This window comes from Lissotriton helveticus, chromosome 9 (assembly GCF_964261635.1).
Source record: "Lissotriton helveticus chromosome 9, aLisHel1.1, whole genome shotgun sequence".
NCBI lineage: Eukaryota > Metazoa > Chordata > Amphibia > Caudata > Salamandridae > Lissotriton > Lissotriton helveticus.
This window is the reverse complement of record NC_136070.1, coordinates 374892508-374914893: the sequence shown is the minus strand read 5'-3', so window position 1 is coordinate 374914893 and position 22386 is coordinate 374892508. Positions and strand designations below refer to the sequence as shown.

Genomic DNA, 22386 nt, shown 5'->3' with positions numbered 1-22386 from the left:
CAAACAGTTTTTTTGGACTCTGGCATCTTTCCTGCCGAAAGTGAAGACTCAGTTCCATGCCAGTCAAACCATTACCATGCCAGCATTCTTTTCTCTGCCTCACCCGTCTAAGAAGGAGAATACACTCCATTGCTTGGACCACGAAAGAGCGCTGAGCTACTATTTAGATTGTACCAAAGACCACCAGATGGGCGATCAGCTTTTATTGTGGTGTTTTCTGGAATGAAGCAAGGCAGTGCAGAAGAGAATCCATCCCACTGGATCTTGATCGACATTAAGATCTATAAATTGACCAAAAAGCAGTCTTTGGAAGCACTGTGTGCTTATTCCACCAGGGCCGCCGAGTCCCCGTCCTTAACATTTGCCAGACTGCTACCTGGACGTCCCTCCATATGTTCATAAAGCACTGTTGCTTGTACAGTCGGGTTCGCCAAGAGGGTCATTTCACCAACTCGATCCTGCAGGACTTTCTTGTTTGTGTCCATTGACCGACACACCTCTGAACTGACATTGCTTAGGCATCTTTTGGAAGAACAAGTTACTCACCCGCAGGAGCACTCTTTCATGCTACACTTTATCTTGCCGCAGATTTCTCACCGACTCCCCTCTCCTTCTTGTCCTGCGATTGAACTCTGTCCATTAATTAGATCTGAAGGCTAGGAATCTACACACTGTCTACCAATTTGCTTTTGGGGCTCTGCGTCTGTGGGTGCGGACAGTCTTATAAGCAGCTGACCTCTGTTTGCAGGAGTGGCACCTACATAGGCACTGCAGGTAATTTCTGCAGTTGATCGGCTTGAGTGCAGAGCCGCATTGCACCACATTCCGATACACAAAGTATTCCATCTGAGGCCTGAGAAATATTCAGAGGATTAGAAATCAGTGGCTAGATAGTCTCTTCCCGAATGAGGGTTACCGAAGGTAAGTAACCTGTTCTTCATTTAGCTAGAAGACTAGCTTTTGAGCCTTTGTATCCCATTACTTTGTTTTTAGGCATGTAGGAAACACAATGTTGTGATGGTGAAAATGTGCTGTCATCTGTAAAGTATAACTACTTTGTAATCCATGTACCCTCACTTTTTAAAACATTATTCTCCATATTTTATTATGCAACTTTATATGTATGAGTCTTGTCCCTGCCTCTGATAGTTTCTCCCTTAACCTTCATAACTTCTTACTTCCCTCTGTTACTGCCTTTCTTATATTCAGTTCACTAAGAAATTATTCCTTTTATACTTTGTGTAGTATAAGCAAACAAAGCATAAAACAAGGCTCTGGGGATTTCTACCCAATTACCCATTCGGAGAAGTGAAACAATTCTTTAAAGGATGAAGTGTACCAATTTGATGCCCTCTGACCACTGCATTGCCTCACACTCATAAATGATAGCTCTGAATTGAAATAACTCCCAGGTTCCTTGCTTAAAATGATACACGACATGGTCCACCTAAGTTGGGAAGCCACTCTAAAGATCGAGCCCTGATTCCTGTTTATCCTGTATCGTGTTTTCAGTCTTTGTTCTATATAAACAGAACCTCTAACTCATCCAATGTAATATGTTATGCAGGCTGGTTTGCCTTGTTAGAGATTCTGTTTTCCAGTTGAAAATGGATTTGAGTATTGTTGGTGTTCATCATTTGAAGGTTCATCTGATAGTAATTCAGGAATCGGATCAGAGTGCACATGTATCTGTTGAAGAGTACCAAAGATGGGAATGACCCACTTATAGTCCACAAGATCCATTGTCAGATGACCGTTCCAGACAAGTTTGTATCCCAACATTCCACCCTTGTCAATGGGTCTTTCCAGCAATATTACTAGGACCATTGTGCATTAGGCAGCTGAGAGGGCAGAGTATGAGGGCTGAGTTCTTGCTTTTGTCAAAGAACATTAGCAGTTCTTCACAGATGTTGTTTAGGGTATATTCATTCCCTCTTGTGGGAAACTTAGACTTGTGTTCATGCAAATATTGTTGACCTCTATGTACTCCTGAAGCTGTCCAGTACCCACCTCCATGCTCATACTGTGAAATGGTAATTGAGAGACAGGTTTGTACTAAGCTAGGACCTTTGAGTTATCTATTGTTTTTTTTTTCCAGAGACACTTGATGATAACCTTATTCAAGGTGCCTCCTCGAACGTGTCCCAGTGAAAAACGGCATTGATCACAGAAAAGAAGCCCTCCTGCAGGAATGGGAATACTCTCTGCAGGATGGCTTCATGCTTTGATTTTTTTTTGCCAATCTGGATATATACTCCTTGTTCATTAGATGGAAAGAGGACTGAATCAGAGGTGGAGAAACCTGGGTGGAGGTAAAGGTGAAAATATGTTGTTACTAGACATAGAACCAACTTTTTTTAGAGATTTTAGATTGATTCAAAGAGACACAAGTGGCTAATTGGTAAAGCACAATGTGTTTTTGAGGGACTAAACTTTTTAGTTTTTTGGAGATATTGAGGATTGTCCTTGCGTAGTTTGATGCATCCCTAATGTGATTGGAGAAGTAGGCCTTTTCATCTCTTCTGACAACTTTTGCTTACTTCCTCTGTGTTTCTTACATTGGTTAGTGTCGTCGTGCTATACCAATTTGTTCCATAGTTAATTGCAGTTAAGGTGATTCATTTATTCTTGGTCAGTTATTTGCTGAAACACTTGTTTGAGGCTTTCAAAACTGTTTTAGATTTTCTAATTTCGAGAGGGGGCTATTTTGTACAATATGGATGAAATATTAGAGATTTTAGAACAAGTCATCAGGGCAGAGATTCAGACGTACAATGTGGTGTAAAAATGTAGATTGTGAAAAGTAGTTTTTAAAATTTTTAAATCATTAGAATAAGTTCTGCTATGTTTATCTACAACATTTAATAAATGATGTGCGCCATAAATATGAGCACCTGCTCCTGCAGAGTATTTGCAACTGACTAATTAATTTGTTCTCGGACTAGGGTAATTACGTTCTTGGTTGAATGCTAAGTCGGGTTTTGAAGTATCTCGAAAACTTCATGAGAAAAGAGAAAAATTGTATTTCACAAAGCCTGAGAGTGGTGAGGCAAGTTAAATGCTCATTTCAAGGTAGATTTCTTCCTTTCTATGTCACAGACCTTCATTGCATATGCTGTGCACCTGGCTCTTTACCACTGCAGTGTAGTGCCAGTTCTGCTCTTCCTCACCTCCGCCCCCAGGTGCATGCAGTCACAACTTGTATGCCTGCCTCCTGCCTGTGGTCCAGCGTTCTGATGCTTTTCCATCCCGTGGCCGGTTTTCCTTCTGTTCCTTAAACATAGGCTTCCCTTGTCAGCCAGAGATGTGAATTCTCTACCTGTTTGAACATGTCAGGGAAGAGTGTCAAGGTTACAGGCTCTTTCCTACATAGAATATGGCTTGTGGCAGTTGAATATTACAATCAGAGTGATGGGATATCAGACGCAGACAAGCTGAATGTTGGCAAAGGTCCACAGCTCAATAGAAAGCAAGTCTTTTGTGTAAAGCAGCCTTGCTAACTACAAATAGTCTGCTGTAATGTTTCTTGTGATCAGCACTGTCATGCTATGGAGGAGAAGCAGAACGAAGCAGACAGAAGGTAGTCTGAAAATCTTGAGGTAAGGCAGAATCCACTTGCGTAACGAAAAGTGAGGGGGCCTCCCTGCACGGTACTTAGGGGGTCCCCCTCTGGGCTCAATCAGGAGCTCTCCCGGCCAGAGTTCAGTGCCAAGGGGGCCCCTTGGAGCTAGGGGCCCCCCGCACCACGTGGGCTGCGGGGGCCTGTGTTACGCCCCTGGCAGAATCGTATGTATGTCCGGCTATTGCTCTGTTTCATGAGGAAGTGGCAGCAACTGCCCTAATAAAATGTGGTCTTCAAGTAACTCAAGAGTACCTCCTTCAAGGTATTAAACGCCTCTATGATTTCCATACCGCAAGAACAATCGGACTGGTGCAACTCATCAACTGGATCGCTGCAGCAAAAAGCCCTGGGCAAACAGGATGGAGTGGGAACGATATCGCAATTAACAAGCACACCGCCATCAATGCTTATGGGCGCACAAGACGCCCTCCAAACGGCTCCCAAAGAGCAGAGCATCCTAGACGGCTCCAATACACCTAACACACCCAAAAGCCAGAAAAAAGGGAATCACTACGCCACAGCCAACGACATGACCTTTCTATCAACACAGGAGTGGCAAGATTTAGTGGCAGCCTATAATTTAAAACCCACTAACACTTCAAGTACCAGTAGACCAGCGAACGAGAGTAAAACCTCGCACATCACGTTCTGGGCAAATCTATTAAATACAATACAACTTTCTGCAACAGCTCTTCAATACCAATCAGAGAAACTGGACATGCAGCTAACAGTACTACAAACACTAGCCGAGTTCACCGCCGGGATCGAACGGAAACTAGGTGATCTAAATGGCCTTATAAAAAGGGGACAGGAAGCAGTAGAACTTTCAGCAAAAACAGAATGTGACTGTTCCCCAATAATAAACAAATTATCAACACTACCAACCATGCTAGAAAACCTCTTGGACGACCTGAAACCAAAGATGGCATCAGCTCCAACAGGACCACATACGGAGGTACATGAGAACAATGACCAGCAACCAAATGGCAAACTGCTAAAACCAGAGAACAAGCCGCCCCAACATGGAAAGATCTGTCCTTCACAAGCAAAACGAGCACCAACAAACCCTCTGGCAACCTCTCCACCTTCTGAAACTGACAGCACAGTAGAGCCTACAAATTCACGAGCTCGTCGAAAACAAAAAAGGAAAGGTAGGAACAGGAAAACGACAGTCAACATCCAAGAACAGGAAAGGCAACCAAGGGAGCTCGATCATCAAGAAGAACAAGAAGAGACTGTACCCCAGTACAAGGCGACAAAACAGCCCACCTTTGATAGCAACAGACTGTCCTCGGGAACAAACGGGTCCCCTGCTAGGACCTCTGGAACGTCTAACAAACCACATACAACAGAAGCATCAGAAACAAGCATTAGAAATGCAATCGGGCTCGGATTTATTTGAGTTTGAGCTAATGGCATTGTAAATGCCAATGTATTGTTGCTATGTGTTATGGAGTGTGTTCATGTGGTGTGTACTGCCAGTGATCTCCTTGTGAGTGTGAGAATATTGCACCGTTACTGCCTGTGATGTCCTTCTTGTGAGTGTGAGAAGCTTGCACCTCTGCTGCCTGTGGTCTCCTTGTGAGTGTAAGAAGCTTGCACTGCTGCTGCCTGTGATGTCGTTCTTGTGAGTGGGAGAAGATTGCACCTCAGCTGCCTGTGGTCTCCTTGTGAGTGTAAGAAGCTTGCACAGCTGCTGCCTGTGATGTCCTACTCACTACTCTACTCACTACTCTACTCACTACTCTACTCACTACTCTGCACTCACTACTCACTACTCACTACTCTACTCACTACTCTGCACTCACTACTCACTACTCTACTCACTACTCTACTCACTACTCTGCACTCACTACTCACTACTCTACTCACTACTCTACTCACTACTCTGCACTCACTACTCACTACTCTACTCACTACTCTGCACTCACTACTCTACTCACTACTCACTACTCTGCACTCACTACTCTACTCACTACTCTACTCACTACTCTACTCACTACTCTGCACCCACTACTCACTACTCTGCTCACTACTCACTACTCTACTCACTACTCTACTCACTACTCTGCTCACTACTCTGCTCACTACTCACTACTCTGCTCACTACTCACTACTCTCCACTCTACTCACTACTCACTACTCTACTCACTACTCACTTCTCTACTCACTACTCTGCACTCACTACTTTACTCACTACTCTACTCACTACTCTACTCACCTCACTACTCTACTCACTACTCGACTCACTACTCACTACTCTACTCACTACTCACTACTCTACTCACTACTCACTACTCTGCACTCACTACTCACTACTCTACTCACTACTCTACTCACTACTCACTACTCACTTCTCTACTCACTACTCTGCACTCACTACTTTACTCACTACTCTACTCACCTCACTACTCTACTCACTACTCTACTCACTACTCTACTCACTACTCACTACTCTGCACTCACTACTCACTACTCTACTCACTACTCTACTCACTACTCGCCACTCACTACTCTACTCCTCACTACTCACTACTCACTACTCACTACTCACTTCTCTACTCACTACTCACTTCTCTACTCACTACTTTACTCACTACTCTACTCACCTCACTACTCTACTCACTACTGACTACTCTACTCACTACTCTGCACTCACTACTCACTACTCACCTCACTACTCTACTCACTACTCACTACTCTACTCACTACTCTGCACTCACTACTCACTACTCTGCACTCACTACTCACTACTCTGCACTCACTACTCTGCACTCACTACTCACTACTCTACTCACTACTCTACTCACTACTCACCTCACTACTCTACTCACCTCACTACTCTACTCACCTCACTACTCTACTCACTACTCTACTCACTACTCACTACTCTACTCACTACTCTACTCACTACTCTACTCACTACTCTACTCACTACTCACTACTCGCCACTCACTCACTACTCTACTCCTCACTACTCACTACTCTCTACTCTCTACTCACTACTCACTACTCACTACTCTGCACTCACTACTCACTACTCTGCACTCACTACTCACTACTCTACTCACTACTCTCCACTCACTACTCTACTCACTACTCTACTCACTACTCTACTCACTACTTTCTACTCACTACTTTCTACTCACTACTTTCTACTCACTACTCTGCACTCACTACTTTACTCACTACTCTACTCACTACTCACTACTCTACTCACTACTCTACTCACTACTCTACTCTACTCTACTCACTACTCTACTCACTACTCACTACTCTACTCACTACTCTGCACTCACTACTTTACTCACTACTCTACTCACTACTCTGTACTCACTACTTTACTCACTACTCTACTCACTACTCTACTCACTACTCACTACTCTACTCACTACTCACTACTCTGCACTCACTACTTTACTCACTACTCTACTCACTACTCACTACTCACTACTCTACTCACTACTCACTACTCACTACTCTGCACTCACTACTCACTACTCACTACTCACTACTCTCTACTCTCTACTCACTACTCTGCACTCACTACTTTACTCACTACTCTACTCACTACTCACTACTCACTACTCTACTCACTACTCACTACTCACTACTCTGCACTCACTACTCACTACTCACTACTCACTACTCACTACTCTCTACTCTCTACTCACTACTCTCTACTCTCTACTCACTACTCGCCACTCACTACTCACTACTCTACTCCTCACTACTCACTACTCACTTCCCTACTCACTACTCTGCACTCACTACTCTACTCACTACTCTACTCCTCACTACTCACTACTCACTACTCACTACTCTCTACTCACTACTCACTACTCTGCACTCACTACTCACTACTCTACTCACTACTCTCCACTCACTACTCTACTCACTACTCTACTCACTACTCTACTCACTACTCTACTCACTACTTTCTACTCACTACTCTACTCACTACTCTGCACTCACTACTTTACTCACTACTCTACTCACTACTCACTACTCTGCACTCACTACTCTGCACTCACTACTCTACTCACTACTCTACTCACTACTCACTACTCGCCACTCACTACTCACTACTCTACTCCTCACTACTCACTACTCACTACTCTCTACTCACTACTCACTACTCTGCACTCACTACTCACTACTCTACTCACTACTCTCCACTCACTACTCTACTCACTACTCTACTCACTACTTTCTACTCACTACTCTACTCACTACTCTGCACCCACTACTTTACTCACTACTCTACTCACTACTCACTACTCTACTCACTACTCTGCACTCACTACTTTACTCACTACTCTACTCACAACTCACTACTCTACTCACTACTCTACTCACTACTCACTACTCTGCACTCACTACTCACTACTCTACTCACTACTCTCCACTCACTACTCTACTCACTACTCTCCACTCACTACTCTACTCACTACTCTACTCACTACTCTGTACTCACTACTCTACTCACTACTCTACTCACTACTCTACTCACTACTCACTACTCACTACTCTGCACTCACTACTCACTACTCTGCACTCACTACTCACTACTCACTACTCACTACTCACTACTCACTACTCACTACTCTACTCACTACTCTACTCACTACTCTACTCACTACTCTACTCACTACTCTACTCACTACTCACTACTCTACTCACTACTCACTACTCTACTCCTCACTACTCTACTCCTCACTACTCACTACTCACTACTCTGCACTCACTACTCTGCACTCACTACTCACTACTCTACTCACTACTCTGCCCTCACTACTCTGCCCTCACTACTCTGCACTCTGCCCTCACTACTCTGCACTCCCTACTCTGCACTCCCTACTCTGCACTCCCTAGTATGCACTCCCTAGTATGCACTCCCTAGTATGCACTCCCTAGTATGCCCTCCCTACTCTGCCCTCCCTACTCTGCCCTCCCTACTCTGCCCTCACTACTCTGCCCTCACTACTCTGCCCTCACTACTCTGCCCTCACTACTCTGCCCTCACTACTCTGCCCTCACTACTCTGCACTCACACGGACAAACAGTTGTACGGCAACACTCTCCGTAGAAACCTTCTTTTAAACATAAATATATTTTATTTCATGTTAAGAAGTATATATAAATAAAACAAATATTGTTATTACAAAATATGTGAATAACTTTTAGTCAATGTAAGTATTTCTTTAAAAAACATTACATTATTTTAAATAAATTCTATACGTAAACTTTAAGATGCATGCAGAGGGGTGGGGGCAAACCTGAATTTGTCAATATTTGTGAAGCACAGCTTCGGCGTTTCCTCTGCACTGGGAGGGGTCAGAATTAAGGGTATGGAAAAAGTTTTTTTTTTTTTTTTACACAGGCTACTTTTGCCAAGTGTCTGGATTCCGACATTCAAGTTGGAGAAGTTCCTCAGTTTAATTGCATCTTTGCCCGTGTAAATATGAGCCACAGGTCAAGATCATTTCCAACCTGATCGAAACAGCCAAGATGGAAATTGTACACAGAGCTTTTCTTTGCAGTTGTTTTTTAATGCACAAAAGCACATTAAGCAACTGCCTCTCCAAGTTTAGCTTCTGAGACACATTGTCCCATATTTATAAGGGAAAAGCATAAAAGATTCACAACATCGTAAAACTGCCAAGGTTTCCAAAGACGTTGGCTTCATGCAATGCCTGTTTCTGCAGCGAGTTCTGGATGTCTGCTACCAACGTGTAGCATTTCCAGTGTTCTCTCCACTCTCAATGTCCTTAAATTCTATTTTTTACTGAATGTCTTCGGTGAATGAAGTACCAAGTCGCCATTTTGAGAATGAAAGCTTCGACACTCCTTAACACTATTCCATTGCCAGGAAGCCCATTAAGGAATTTCCATATGGTTCATGGCATCATCTCTCGTTGCTGACATACCATCGAAGCCCAGCATGCAGGGGCTGAAACATTTTGCACTAACAGTGTTAAGGCACTAGGATTGCGAAGGGTGCCGCGGGCAGAGAGCCGGAGCGTTAATGCACCACACTGCGCTGCAGAGTCGATAGGAACCCACTCTACATTCTGACCATTTCTCTACAGAGAACATGCCCATCCTCAAAGAAAACACGTGCACTTGTCAGTGGCCAGACGAGAACAAGACATGACCATCCAACTTGAGCACTGACATTCCAACAAGGTGCCGTGCCCCCCTGAGTGAGGATGGCTGCAGAGCTAACTTTGCCTATCGTGTTTCGACGCAATCACAAACTTTTTAATTCCATGGTGACCAATAACTGGAACTATACATGCCTGGCTATTGTAGGCTCACAAAGCTGAGACGGGTCGCCACTTATATAACTTGCCTTGAAATTCCAAGGGTCAGGGTGCCAGAACAGGAACAGTGATGGGCAAGTTCCTGGCATAGGAATTCTAGCAGACGAATTAGCTGACATTGTAACTTTGATGCTTAGATTTACTTACATACAAATTGTGACTATTATAGTCCCCGGCACAAGAATGTCGAGCACAATATGTAGTTGTCAACAGCGCTGTTGCGATGCAAAGCTCGAGTGATGACCACCCAGACAGGTAGGTTCAGAGGATCTCGGATGTTCCCTCCTTAGTTAGTGGCTATTCCATGATCGCTCCTGTGTTAGGAAGTATTTCTACTGAGCTTCGTCAATGGGACAGGTATTCTGAGGAGCTGATTGGTTGGCATCTGAATTCTATAGGACCATCAATGGAACAGGTATTCAGACGGCATATTGAAAAAGCGCCGGGATTGTGATGGGCGGGGGTAGAAGTACAGAAGCTCTCAAGATGTCCTGACAAAGCAGTTCAGATGGGAATGTTCTAATAGCACGGAAACCCACCAGAAGGGAATGTTTACCGGCTCAAATTTTGCCTGCGTGGCTTTTAATGGACTCATTCAGCACTATTGAGCTGTGTTCAGCCTCTTCCCTACTGAATTAATTAAAACATTTCACCGGCTTATCAGACCGCAAAAGTGGTCGATGTTCCCCAATCATTACGAGTGACCCTGCCTCGCGTGTGATTTTGCTTTTGAAAACCAAGGACAACGACTGTTGCAGGTTTATTTCCAAAGGTCAGAGCCATGACGAACAGGCGAGCTAATTATCTGAAATTCACCTCTTGGGAATTTAAGAATCACTGTATTGATTACCTCTTATATTGTTATCAATACAGTATTTGCACCCGTGACGAGAAGCCAGCTGGGGTGAGACCAAGTAGGATGCACTATTAACAGCGTTTAAACAAGACAAAAATAGTGCAGTGCAGCCAGCGTGCGAGGAAAAGAAGGAAATGGCGCCCTTTGGAAATGAGACTCTTCAGGAAACACAAGAACTACAGTGTGGACGAGCATGTATGAGTCATCTTCTGTGAGCCTCGCCTGCTGCCTCTCGTCATTTAACATTGAACGCGCTCACCGCTGTGAACGCGTTCGCATCATCTGGCTTGCATTACACGGGCACTCTGACAGCTCGTAATTAAGATTAATCACTCTGCCGTGCTCGTTCTCGCACACAAAATGCCACATCGGGCACGCGTAAATTACTTACAGCCTATCACTTCAAGGCTACTACATACACAGCACAGGGAAGACGAATCACTGACCAGATGACAGAAAACGCTAAGGAATGTGTGGAATTCCTCTCACCAAGGCCCTAGGAGATTTTTTTTTCTCCTTTAACATTAGTTCTCGAAACTCCTCCCAGTTTCACTGGGGAGGAGTCCGAGCCCTAAAAACCACTGAACAATCTGTGCATAAGGAGGAGATAAACACACATAAGACCCAACCGTGGATAAGCCCTAAGCAAAAGATTGATGAACTTAGCACATTCAGGGGCCACATCCCCACACCACAAAACAATAGCTTGCTGGTGACCGAGCAGGATCAGGCTCACTGCAAACCAAGGGAAACAATAGTCAAAATAGAACACAACTGTGACCAACTTTACAACAGGATAAACGACCCCGCACAAACCGCAGCCAAAGAACCATGTGCTACTCAATCCAACAAGACAGATATACTACTATTTCACCCAGAGTACAAATCCAGAGGCAGAATGGACGTCCTAAACAGAGGGAACATAATTAAATTGATCAACTCACTTGAAGGCCTGGAGGGCATTTCCTCAACCGACCTACTCGAACTTGAATTTCAACCGGCTCTGGCACAGAATAAATCAGAAACAACTAAGACAACATGGTCATCGAACGACCTGGTCGATCGCATATTAGGAAAACTGAACAAATTTGCACAGTGGGGAATAAAACCATAACCAGGAAGAAGACCATTCTACCCAACACCATTTTTAATCGAAAGCGCAACAGAACAACGTCCCAAAGCTACATCAATATTGAGAGGAGCACTCAGTCAGACACCGGACCACCTAGGAAGGCCTCTACACATGAAAGCGGGACTAACAAAACCACCAGCCTTGAACTCAGGTACAATACTACGTACAATAACAAACAAAGGTGAGCAGTGACAAGAGTGCCTAGCAAAGCCCCGGGAACTCGGAAACATGACCACCCTTAGAATATGCATCTGGAACATCAACGGACTGACTGACAAATTGGAAGATGAGGAAACATCAAAATATCTGAGGTCATTTGATATAATATTACTGCAAGAAACCTGGGAAACAGAAGAGATAGCCCTGGAAGGATATACAACGCAAACTGTCCCAGCAACCTGGTCCTCATCGTTTGGACACAGCTCAGGAGGATTGACGATCCTTGCCTCAGTACTCACAATAGGAACAATGAAGGAAATCAAAACTAAAACCATAGCCCCAAACATGATACAGGCGGCTGATATTACAATCAACCCAATGAAGCACGACCACCACCTTGTAATAATTAACTCTTATATACACCCGAAACACAAGCAGAGGGGAGCAAGAGAGCTGGTTAGGGAAACAGCAAGAATCTTGGATGAGGGGGACGCCGACGATCTAATCTTGGCAGGAGATTTTAACCTCTTTCTGCTTGGAAGCACAGAGGACGAGGAACTCGCACAAGAACTCAATAGAGCCTGGGGAATCCCACCGCAAGCACAAGTGCAGGCGATCAAACAAACAAAGTGCTCAAAGCAATTATTAAAAGATTTAGAGCAACTAAACCTGAGGGCACTGAACGGCCGGTTTAAAGAAGATACCCCTCCAGCATCGACCTATCATACTTCCACAACCTCCTCTTACCTAGACTACACATTTGTAACCCTCTCTTTCTTCGACAGCATTAGATCATTCCAACTAGGCGCCAGTGAACAAAGCGACCATCTGCCGCAAGAAATCGTTTTAAAAACCCCTAGTGAGAACCCCAACGAACCCAGTGCAACTACAGGTAATGAGTACACAACAGACTTCAAACGTATCAGACTTAAACAAAATAACATCGAAGTTCTGTTCGCCGACGTGCAGGTGATACTACAGCAAGGCCACATGGCTGCAAACGAAATAGAGGCCAGGGAAGGGTTCACCAAGGCCCTCGGGATAAAATACGCAACCAAATCAAGGACATCAAAAGGCAAACCCCCGATGAACATACTAAGAAAGACATCTACACCAGAGATAAAAAGCCTTAAAAGGGACATAAAGCACACCCTAAAACAACTACGAATAAAGCCTATAAAAGAACCTCTACAACACACCCTACATGGTCTAAAAGTAAGCTTAAAAAAAGCAATTTGGGAAAACAAAAGGCAAGCGAACGACGAACTATGGGCAAAAATAAAGCACGATTCCAAACTAAAGAACAGCGCCAACTTTTGGAAAACAATTCACAGCTTGCAACACCCAGGGCACCAAGGGATAAGCTCATACATAGCAGAGCCAGCCTGGGCAGACTACCTGCATAAACATTTTAACAAACTAAACGAAGATACAACCACATCCTCATCAGCAAAAAAAAGAGACCACAGCAAAGAGAACAGAGCAGCAATAAAGGTAGAAAAAGGGCTCAGTAACGTAGCAGAAGGCAAAAGATCACTAGTCAACGAAAAAAAGGCAAGGGGAGAAAAGGATAACAGCACCCCAACACTCAACACTGATTATGACATCAAAATATCCGCGACGAGGCTAAAAACTCAAATAAAGAAGGGGAAAACGGCGGGAGCCCCGGGTCCTAATGGGATTCCACCGTCAATATTTAAGCACGATACCGAGTTCTGGAGCAACACACTAGTTCCACTTTTTACTAGCATACTGGAACTAGAAGCATGCCCGGAATCCTGGAAAGGCTCCATTATAAGTCCAATTTATAAGCAAGGAGACAGGAGCAACCCAGGCAACTATCGGCTGATAGCCCTTTTGGACATAGAGGCAAAGTTCTATGCCGGCATAATACTAGAAGAACTGACACAGTGGGCGGAGACAGAGCACATAATCCCACCAACTCAAACAGGATTCTGTAGAGGGCAGGGAAAAACCACCAACATCATGGCTCTGTCGTTACTAACAGATGCGGCAAAACTAGGAAAAACCCCACTGTTCCTATGCTTCATTGACTATAGCTCAGCGTTTGACCATGTGGACCGGGGCAAACTATGGCAAAAACTTAAAAAATGGGGGATTCCAGAACTACTCTTGAAACAACTCATCCTACTCCACACCAACACCTGGATCAGGATCAAGCTGGGAAAGGGACACACCTCTCAAGGCGAATCAACACCTACAATGGCCTAAAACAAGGGTGCGTCCTAGCCCCCACCTTATTCAACCTTTACCTGGCAGACCTCCCAGAGAAATTGGATGAAACCAACTCGCACGCGCCCCGGTTGGGGGACATCACGCTGACCAATCTCCTTTATGCAGACGACCTTGTTCTAATAAGCCGCACCCCAACAGGCCTTCAACATCTCATAAACACCACCAGCTCATTTTCACATCGTAACGGCCTAACCATAAACTTGAAAAAAACAAGAACCATGGCAGTGAACAACAATAAGACCAGGAAGAACAGCTGGTTCTTGGATGGCCACAAATAGGACCAAGTGACGTGCTACAAGTACCTGGGTGTTCTGGTGGACAGCAGAGGGTCATTCAAACCCCAACTAGAGACACTTTACCAAAAAGGAACCATGAGTTATCTCGCAATGAAACCCCTTAAGAAGATTCTGCCAGACCACACGCTCGATCCCTTCCTACAAGTACTGAGAGCTCGTCTCCAACCAACATTAACATACGGGAGCGAATCAACCCTAGGAAAGGATGCACAGACACTAGACAAAGTGATCGGCAAAACCTACAGGTCACTCTTTCAGCTTCCTAATTATGTCTCACCAGCACAAATTCGTCTCGAATTTGGGATACAAAAGCAAACGGTGGAAAGAAGGGGCAGCTTTATAAAATGTTGGCACAAGATCAGAAACGGAGAGCCAGGCACCCTAAACAACCACCTCTGGACTGAACTGCAAAGACGTGAACGATCACATGCTAGAGAGTACTTGATGCAATCACTAGAAAGCCTAGAACTGACCGGCCTCTGGAACAGCTCAGTAGATCACAAACGTTTTAAAAAGCAAGTAACAAAAACAACGAAAATAGTATCGCTACTTGAAGACAAAGAAACCCTGGCGAAAAGAGCCCATGGCTGGATAGTCTTAAACGACTATAAAACCCTCAAACCACAAGCATACTTAGACCACGGCTTCAAGCAAAGGACAAAGGAGAAATTCTTAAAATTCCGACTAGGTGTACTACCGATCCTCCCTCATCTGGCGCCATGGGAAAGGAACCTTAAAGATCAAACCTGCCGTCTCTGCGGGGCAGGACCGGAAGACCTAACTCACATAATATGTATTTGTCCCAGCTTAATGGACATAAGGAGAACACTACTACGTGTAAAATGGAACCAGGAGGGGGTCAGGTCGTGCCGACAGGCAGTTAAACTGTGCTTCAACCCAAGCGAGATCCAACTAAACTGCAGAACTACAAAATTTCTTGATGCAGTGGCAAAGAGAATCAAGGAGGCACAAAAAGAAACACCTGCCCAATAGCCGGAAACAAGTCCTAGGACATTTTTCGAACTTACGGCCTGAATGCAGAAGAAGTAGAACTAGTGAATCATCTCAACTTTTGATACTTATACTTTTATTTCCGTCAGCAACCACTTTTTCTTTTAACAATGTATTTTAAATTGTGAGTTTTAATTAACTGTGCAATAAAATTTACCTTACCTTACCTCCTTCTGTTGTTGTCTTCCATATTTCATTGCAGTAATATACACATAGTCATTTCTAACATAGAAAGCAAATATGTGTTTTGGATTGGCCCAATGACCCTGCTGAACTTTAGCTAGTGGTTGTTGGAGGAAGTGTACCAGTGTTAACACTTAGTAGTATGCTGCTCATTAGGGTCAGACTCCCTGAGGTCCAGTTTCTTCTCCTGATAATGTTAGGGCCTAGAGTTTTCCCAGGTAATCAATGGTTCCTTACTTCTGCAATGAGATCTATTGTTTTTCCCTGTAGTTTATAAACAGTGTCTGAATCGTATCCTCATCTTGTGTGTTTTTTAGTTGATCTCATCTGTACATTCCATTTCCTCTATTGTTTCCATTCTTTAGACGGGATCTCAAATGTGTCTGGTGTCCCTCTTTTTAAGTATCAATGTCTTTGCTCGGCTGTATCAGACCTATTTCTGAGAGCTTCTTTCATTTGTTGGTGCAGACATTATTGTCTTTTGTACAAAAGTCACCTTCTTTGCGGATCTTGGTGGTCTCTTTCCCTTCTGGATAGTTGTAGTTAACCTTGAGATGTGTGGAAGCCTTGCATTCCTGTCGTCAATGTACTTTGTATCACTTCTCAACAATATGTCAGCAAGTTGGCACCTGAGGTCCTGTCTGCAGGCTGTTCTCTTACCAGTCATAAGTAATTAAATTCTCCCATTGACAGATGTGCAGTCTCTAGTTTTGGTGCCTATTTGTTCTCTGTAAGTGTGTTTGCCCTCTGGCAAACCTTTTTTTCCGGCAGACCATGTCTTCACCTTTGTGGGCCACCTTCACCTTTAGTGAGAGCTGCGTGACCCAAGCCCAGCATAGGATGTCGGACTTGAAAGAGCTTGTCTGCAAGACAAGTCTACCCTGTAGAAAAACTTAGTTAAAAGGCAGCTTTGTAACACTAATATTCTTACTCTGCCTTGACTAGCGATTTAGAATGGCAAAAGAGAAATAAATGTGTAGAGAACCCTTTTCTTTCACCACCTCATGACTTTCATGGCAGGAAAGGGCTCAAACAAATTGGCCAGCTGTTATAGACCAATAATCCTGCCAGCCCAATAATTTGCTCCCATGTTTCTACTATCAGGCAATTCTATGATATATAAATATCCCCCCCCCCAAAAAAAACGTAAAGCTCCAAGCTTTTATACTAGAAACTCCTTATTTGACTTTCTACCCTCGGGATCACAATAGCTGATATGGGTAACTCTCATTATGGGCTACAGTGCAGCTCATTGCCCAATTTGAAGACTTAAACAAGAACGTTTACAAGAATGCAGTTTTTGAAGTAAAGCAGAGTCACATTGTGGCAACTGGTTACAATGCTGGATGAAAATCTGGTGTTCAGACTATCATCTCCCTTCGAGGCCATTCCGACTTTGTGAAAACAAAGCAAAACGTATACCAGACTACTTTTTATTTTATTCAGCTTGTATAAAACTACATGGACAGACACTTGTGTAATGATCATGGCACTTTAATGTAGTGCAAACTTGTCTTTCTGGTAATAAATTGTCAATGATGGGCGAAGCAAGAGGTACTTGTTCTCCTTTTGATGTAAAGGATTTGTACTCTACATCCGTGGACCATATTGCACAGAAAGGGCCCTCATGGCTTTTGTTCCTGCTCTCATACTTCTGCACGCTTGAGTGCCTTTGGGTTTAACCACTATTAGTGTATGTGGGATCTTCACAACCGAAAGCCAAAAGAGAAGCTTCTTTCTTTTGGCATGTGATAGGCAGCAATAATTTTTGACCCTCCCTATTCCTTCATCATCCATCATTGTTTAATATTTGTATCATACATATCATAATAGAAAGTTATCTTAAGCAGTTACGTCATAAGACATTGTGTTGTTAAAATCTTGTGCAATGTAGAGTACGATTGAATAAAGTCATTACTTGAGCAAATGAGATTAAAAAACATGAACAATGAAAGTACAATATACCAGTGAATACTGAAGTCTGATAACAAATGTGTGTCTTCATTCTCTAAATTGTCTAGAAGGTGCAGCATGATTGCATCCCGGGCATGAGCACTGTCTGCATTCTTCTGCCTGCCCCGCCTTATGCTAGTAGCATCGATTTCAACTTCTTTCCATCACGTCTTTTTTAGCCATCCAGACCACATATTGGTCTTATTTGTAGAAGCTAATTTCTTAGGTTAGCATTTCAACCCATTGTTTTTTTGCCCACCATGCCACCTCAATCTGCACCCAGACATATGTAAATTAGTCTTGACCTTGCTTCAGTAGGAACAGTCCAGTCCGTTCTACTAGGCCAGGTCCACCCTGAACACAAGCAACCCAAGACCTGTTTCACCTTGATTGGGGCTCACCAGTCAAGTGTACATTGGTTCTAGTGGCACCGCGATAACGGGACCCACATACTGGAAGTCTGGACATACTCCGAGGCCAGGGGGGGCCTTATGTGAGATAAAAAAAACAGCCCTGGGCTAACAAAACTAATAGCTGACTGTCTTGCTACTACTCCTATGTGCCGCGGTTCATCCACAACTCTTGCAAGTTTCTCCTTCGAGACTGTTTTTTTTTTAATGCTGCCGGATTATTCACTGGTCTTGTGTTGTGGTTTGGCAACTCCAGATGGTTACTTTGAAGAAGAGTTGCTTATGGTTTCTATTCCATCTAGTACATCTAACTTATTTGGTCTCTCGTTTTCCAGTCTCTTAGCCTGGGTTCACTCTTTTTCCAAGGCAAAGATTTGGGCTGGGCAGCTGGATGAGAACTGCGCTGCAAGCATCAGATCTTATGCTGTGGCTAGTAGAGGAACAGGAGGAAGAGGTGAGGCTGCAATTACCAAATTGCACATGCAGCTGTGCCGGCCGTCGTTGCTCGCTCCAGTGTCCCTTCCCCATATGCATATTCCGAGTATGGTACCAAGATCGGGTTGAGATTCCTAATCCTCTCCATCTCTTCTAGTTAAGCATTTTCCTTGGCTTTAAATGCCCGTACTTTGATCTATCAACTGAGCCATTAATCCTTTCAACTAATTTGAGCTGGGGTCTACTCTTGTGTCCTCCTTATTTTCAATTGTGTTTGGCTTTTCTTCTCACTTGCTTGAAGTTTTGGTTCCATGAATCTTGCTTGTAAAAAGTGAATTCCCATCTCAGAGCTTCTTTCTTTGTTTCTCATTAAGTTGCAATACCAGCGGGTTGTTGAACAGAATGTTCAACATACATCACCATTGGTTTTTAGGTCTCGCCTACGCATCGCGCATGCGCTGGAAAAAGATCTTTTGGAATCGGTTCACTTTTTGCCCTAAAAACGTGCACGCGTTGCATTGCTTTCAATGGCAACACATGCACATTTGGCGATTTCCTTGCAGGAGCGAGCTTTGACACCATATGTTTGTAATTAACCCCTTCCGTGCGCCACAAATTCCGTTGCGGCGCGTGGGGCTAGGAGGTGGGCGTGGCGCTTCGGTGCTCATGGAGGCTCTACGCAGTCATGAGTCACGGGCGATGTGTGCTCATGACGACCCCGCCCGTTAATTAATTCGCCCGCAGAGGCGGGGAATTAGTGCCGCGAGGGCGCAGCGGCATGACGGCACCACGCCGTCATGACCACACGCCTACTGTGACTCATGATGGCGTGGAGCCATCATGAGCACCCAAGGGGTTAACTTGCAACACATGGTGCCCCTGTCTCGCTCCCGCAAAGGAAATGCTTTGTTGATTCTTGGTCGCACTCCCCTCACCCTCCCACTTTCTATGCACATCCCATTATCAGAACAATCAAATAAATTGCCATCCTAATAATAACATTAAACCGAATAAGCTTGATCAAACGTATCCATTCAGTGATCTGTCAGTGCGGTTCGTGCCCACTCTTACAACATATGCATGCGATGCCTTCCTCTTCTCCACGGTGATAGCACAGCCCCTCCTGTTCTTGGGTTGCAAAACGCAGCTAGTATTGTGTTTAAATAGAGATAAAAATTTCATGCACACTGACGGAGCACAATCGCTACGAAAACACGGCCCATTTCGAGAGAAAAACATAAAGGGTTTGGGAACGCGTAGTTAAAGGTTTTGCATGCCAAAAAGGCACAGAAAACAGACGGACATTCGCCTACTTATAAACTTTAGGGGACAGCATTTGTAGGAGTCGAGTCTTTCCCAACTGCACAGCTTCTAACAGGTTTTGAAAGTTGCATAGCTATTTTTAGCCAGCGATCCGGCTCCCTTCACAGTTTGCCTCGTCTACTTTGCTTAGTCTCTGTGCTCACTGTCAGACATCCTGACTCCACTTAATAAACCAGTGAAAGCAAAACTTTCTTAAAGTAACAGTGCGGCTGGAACATAAATTAGTTCCTTCGGCATCAGGCAGGCAGACACCTCCTTTTATTCCACTTTGCCCTATGGGCTGCGAGCCACAATGAACTAACAGTGGTCACTTGTTAGGAAGGAATGTTTTCACCCCTCCAAGAGTCGTAAATCTATAATAGGCTGAAGTATGACTCACGTGGGGGTCGTTAAAATATATCGAGTGCTTTGAGTGGGATAAAAAAAAAGTACGGGTCTCTAAAAGGCGCGTGGCCAAAGAAGCACAAATAAGAGTTCTTTATGAAAGCTGTGGCCTATGTAATTAAGGACGTGGCTTAATACACAGGAAGTAGAATTTGGTGGTTTGCGCAGGAGCGTGCCACTTGACTATTTGGACGCCTCTCTGTTAGTTCTCTCTTATTGCATCCAGACACATGACATAACAAGCATTGGCATAGCCCATAGGTCTCGCCTGTGGGGCCTTATAAGCATTTAGTTATGCAGCACAATATCCTTCGTGCAACAACATCAACTGTTGCATGGCTAAACTCTTATAAGGTCCCAAAGGCCTTAGCCATGCAACAGTTGATGTTGTTGCACGAAGGATATTGTGCTGCATAACTAAATACTTATAAGGCCCCAAAGGCGAGACCTATTGGCTATGCCAATGCTTGTTTGGTCTTGCTGTCGGGAATCTATTGCTACCAAAACTTAAAAATACATATAGAGTGGCCTTTGGCTCGTCAAAGAAGAATATTTCTCTCCCTTTATGCTATTGGCTCTGTGGAGTATTATTCCACCTCCTCAGAAGTGCTTGCATTTCTATGTATGAGGGACTTTTTTACATCTAAAAAATACACTGACTCTTCATGCATAAATTTTTTTATCTCATAGATGCATTGTATAAGATGCAATGGTTAATTTTTATGTTTTTAACTGCAGCAGGCTTTTTAAAAGTATCTTCATTAGGACTCAACATGCAAGCCGAGCCTAACGGCTTTACCAGTACTTGTTTCTGCCTGGTTCCCTACAAGGGATGTGGTTTGAACTCTGTATATTTATTTTTTGTGAGCATTTTGACGTTTTTGGTATGTTAGGCTTACATGTGCTGTTATTAGAATACCTTAGCCATTTTTTAAAGCTTTGAAGACCTGAAGCAGCTTCTATTTTTTCAGATGTCTGTAGTACGATTGCTGTTGTTCTTAGTAATTGTTTCCATCTGAAGGGATGTTGTCAAGAATTTCTGTTTTGGGTTTTTGCCTTGAATGTGTTGCTCTGCAGTTTAGCTTGGAACTGACCATTAAAATGTGTTTTAGCTTTTGACATCGGCTTTCACTGTCATGCCATAAATCTTCTCTCAACTCCGAAATTACAATATGCTTGTGTTCCTCCATATACCTTTCTCCGGATCATTAATTAGTCATCTCCACTTGACTTGGGGCGTGTGACTCGAAAGTGCAGGGACTGAGAGAGGGAGCTGACAGATGCCTTATTATGTGAAACTTATGTGAAAGGTAAACAGGGAAAGCCTTGAAAAGGCAATGGCTCGCTATTGCCCAGGCTTTAAATATTAACCCACTTTTTACTGTTTAAAATGCCCCCTCATCTCTGGCTCACATCAAAGTTAGGCGAACATAGTAAAGAAAATCCTTTATACTAATCAGATGACGAGTAACCTTTACTTCACACCATGACTTTGTAGTAGCTTTTACAATGCAGGAGGCACGGACTTGGTGGAAGAGACACAAACCTGTAACTTGTTCAGGATCTCAGAACTGTTTGCACATTCTTCCTTTCTATCCAGTAAAACAGTTGTTTCTAAAAAAGGCAAGAACAATCATGTCTGAAGCCATGCATGGTATGTTTATTTACTTGTGTTTTATATTGGTAGCAAAGTACTGACATACTCTTTACTCGTGTTACAACCTTATTAAAGCAGTAATGTGTGCACGGCATTGTGATAGTTGAACATTATTTTTCCATTGATTAAAGCAGATGGAGTATTCTTTAAACGTCCCTTGTATCTGGGCACAGCAAGTAATTCTTCCTTTTTGTTTTATTTCTAGGATCAGCAATGATTTATTGCTGTGGGAACCTACAGCTCCTTCTCCAGTGGAGACATTTGAAAATCTCTCTTATGGTATTGGACTTTCAGTGGCTAGCCAGCTGATAAACACTTTCAGCAAAGACAGCTCGAATCAGTTTAAATCAGTCAATCACTATGGTAATATTCTTTGCTTATTT

The 22386-nt window shown here is 43.6% G+C and overlaps 1 protein-coding gene across 1 annotated transcript in view; it reads left to right on the top strand.

Annotated features, from left to right (window-relative positions):
- ATG2B (autophagy related 2B) overlaps positions 1–22386 on the top strand; it is a 1105913-nt gene that overhangs the window by 412690 nt on the left and 670837 nt on the right. Inside the window, exon 19 of the mRNA XM_078660122.1 lies at positions 22209–22366. Within this exon, the coding sequence (XP_078516248.1) occupies positions 22209–22366 (158 nt within the window). The remainder of the gene's footprint in view (positions 1–22208; positions 22367–22386) is intronic.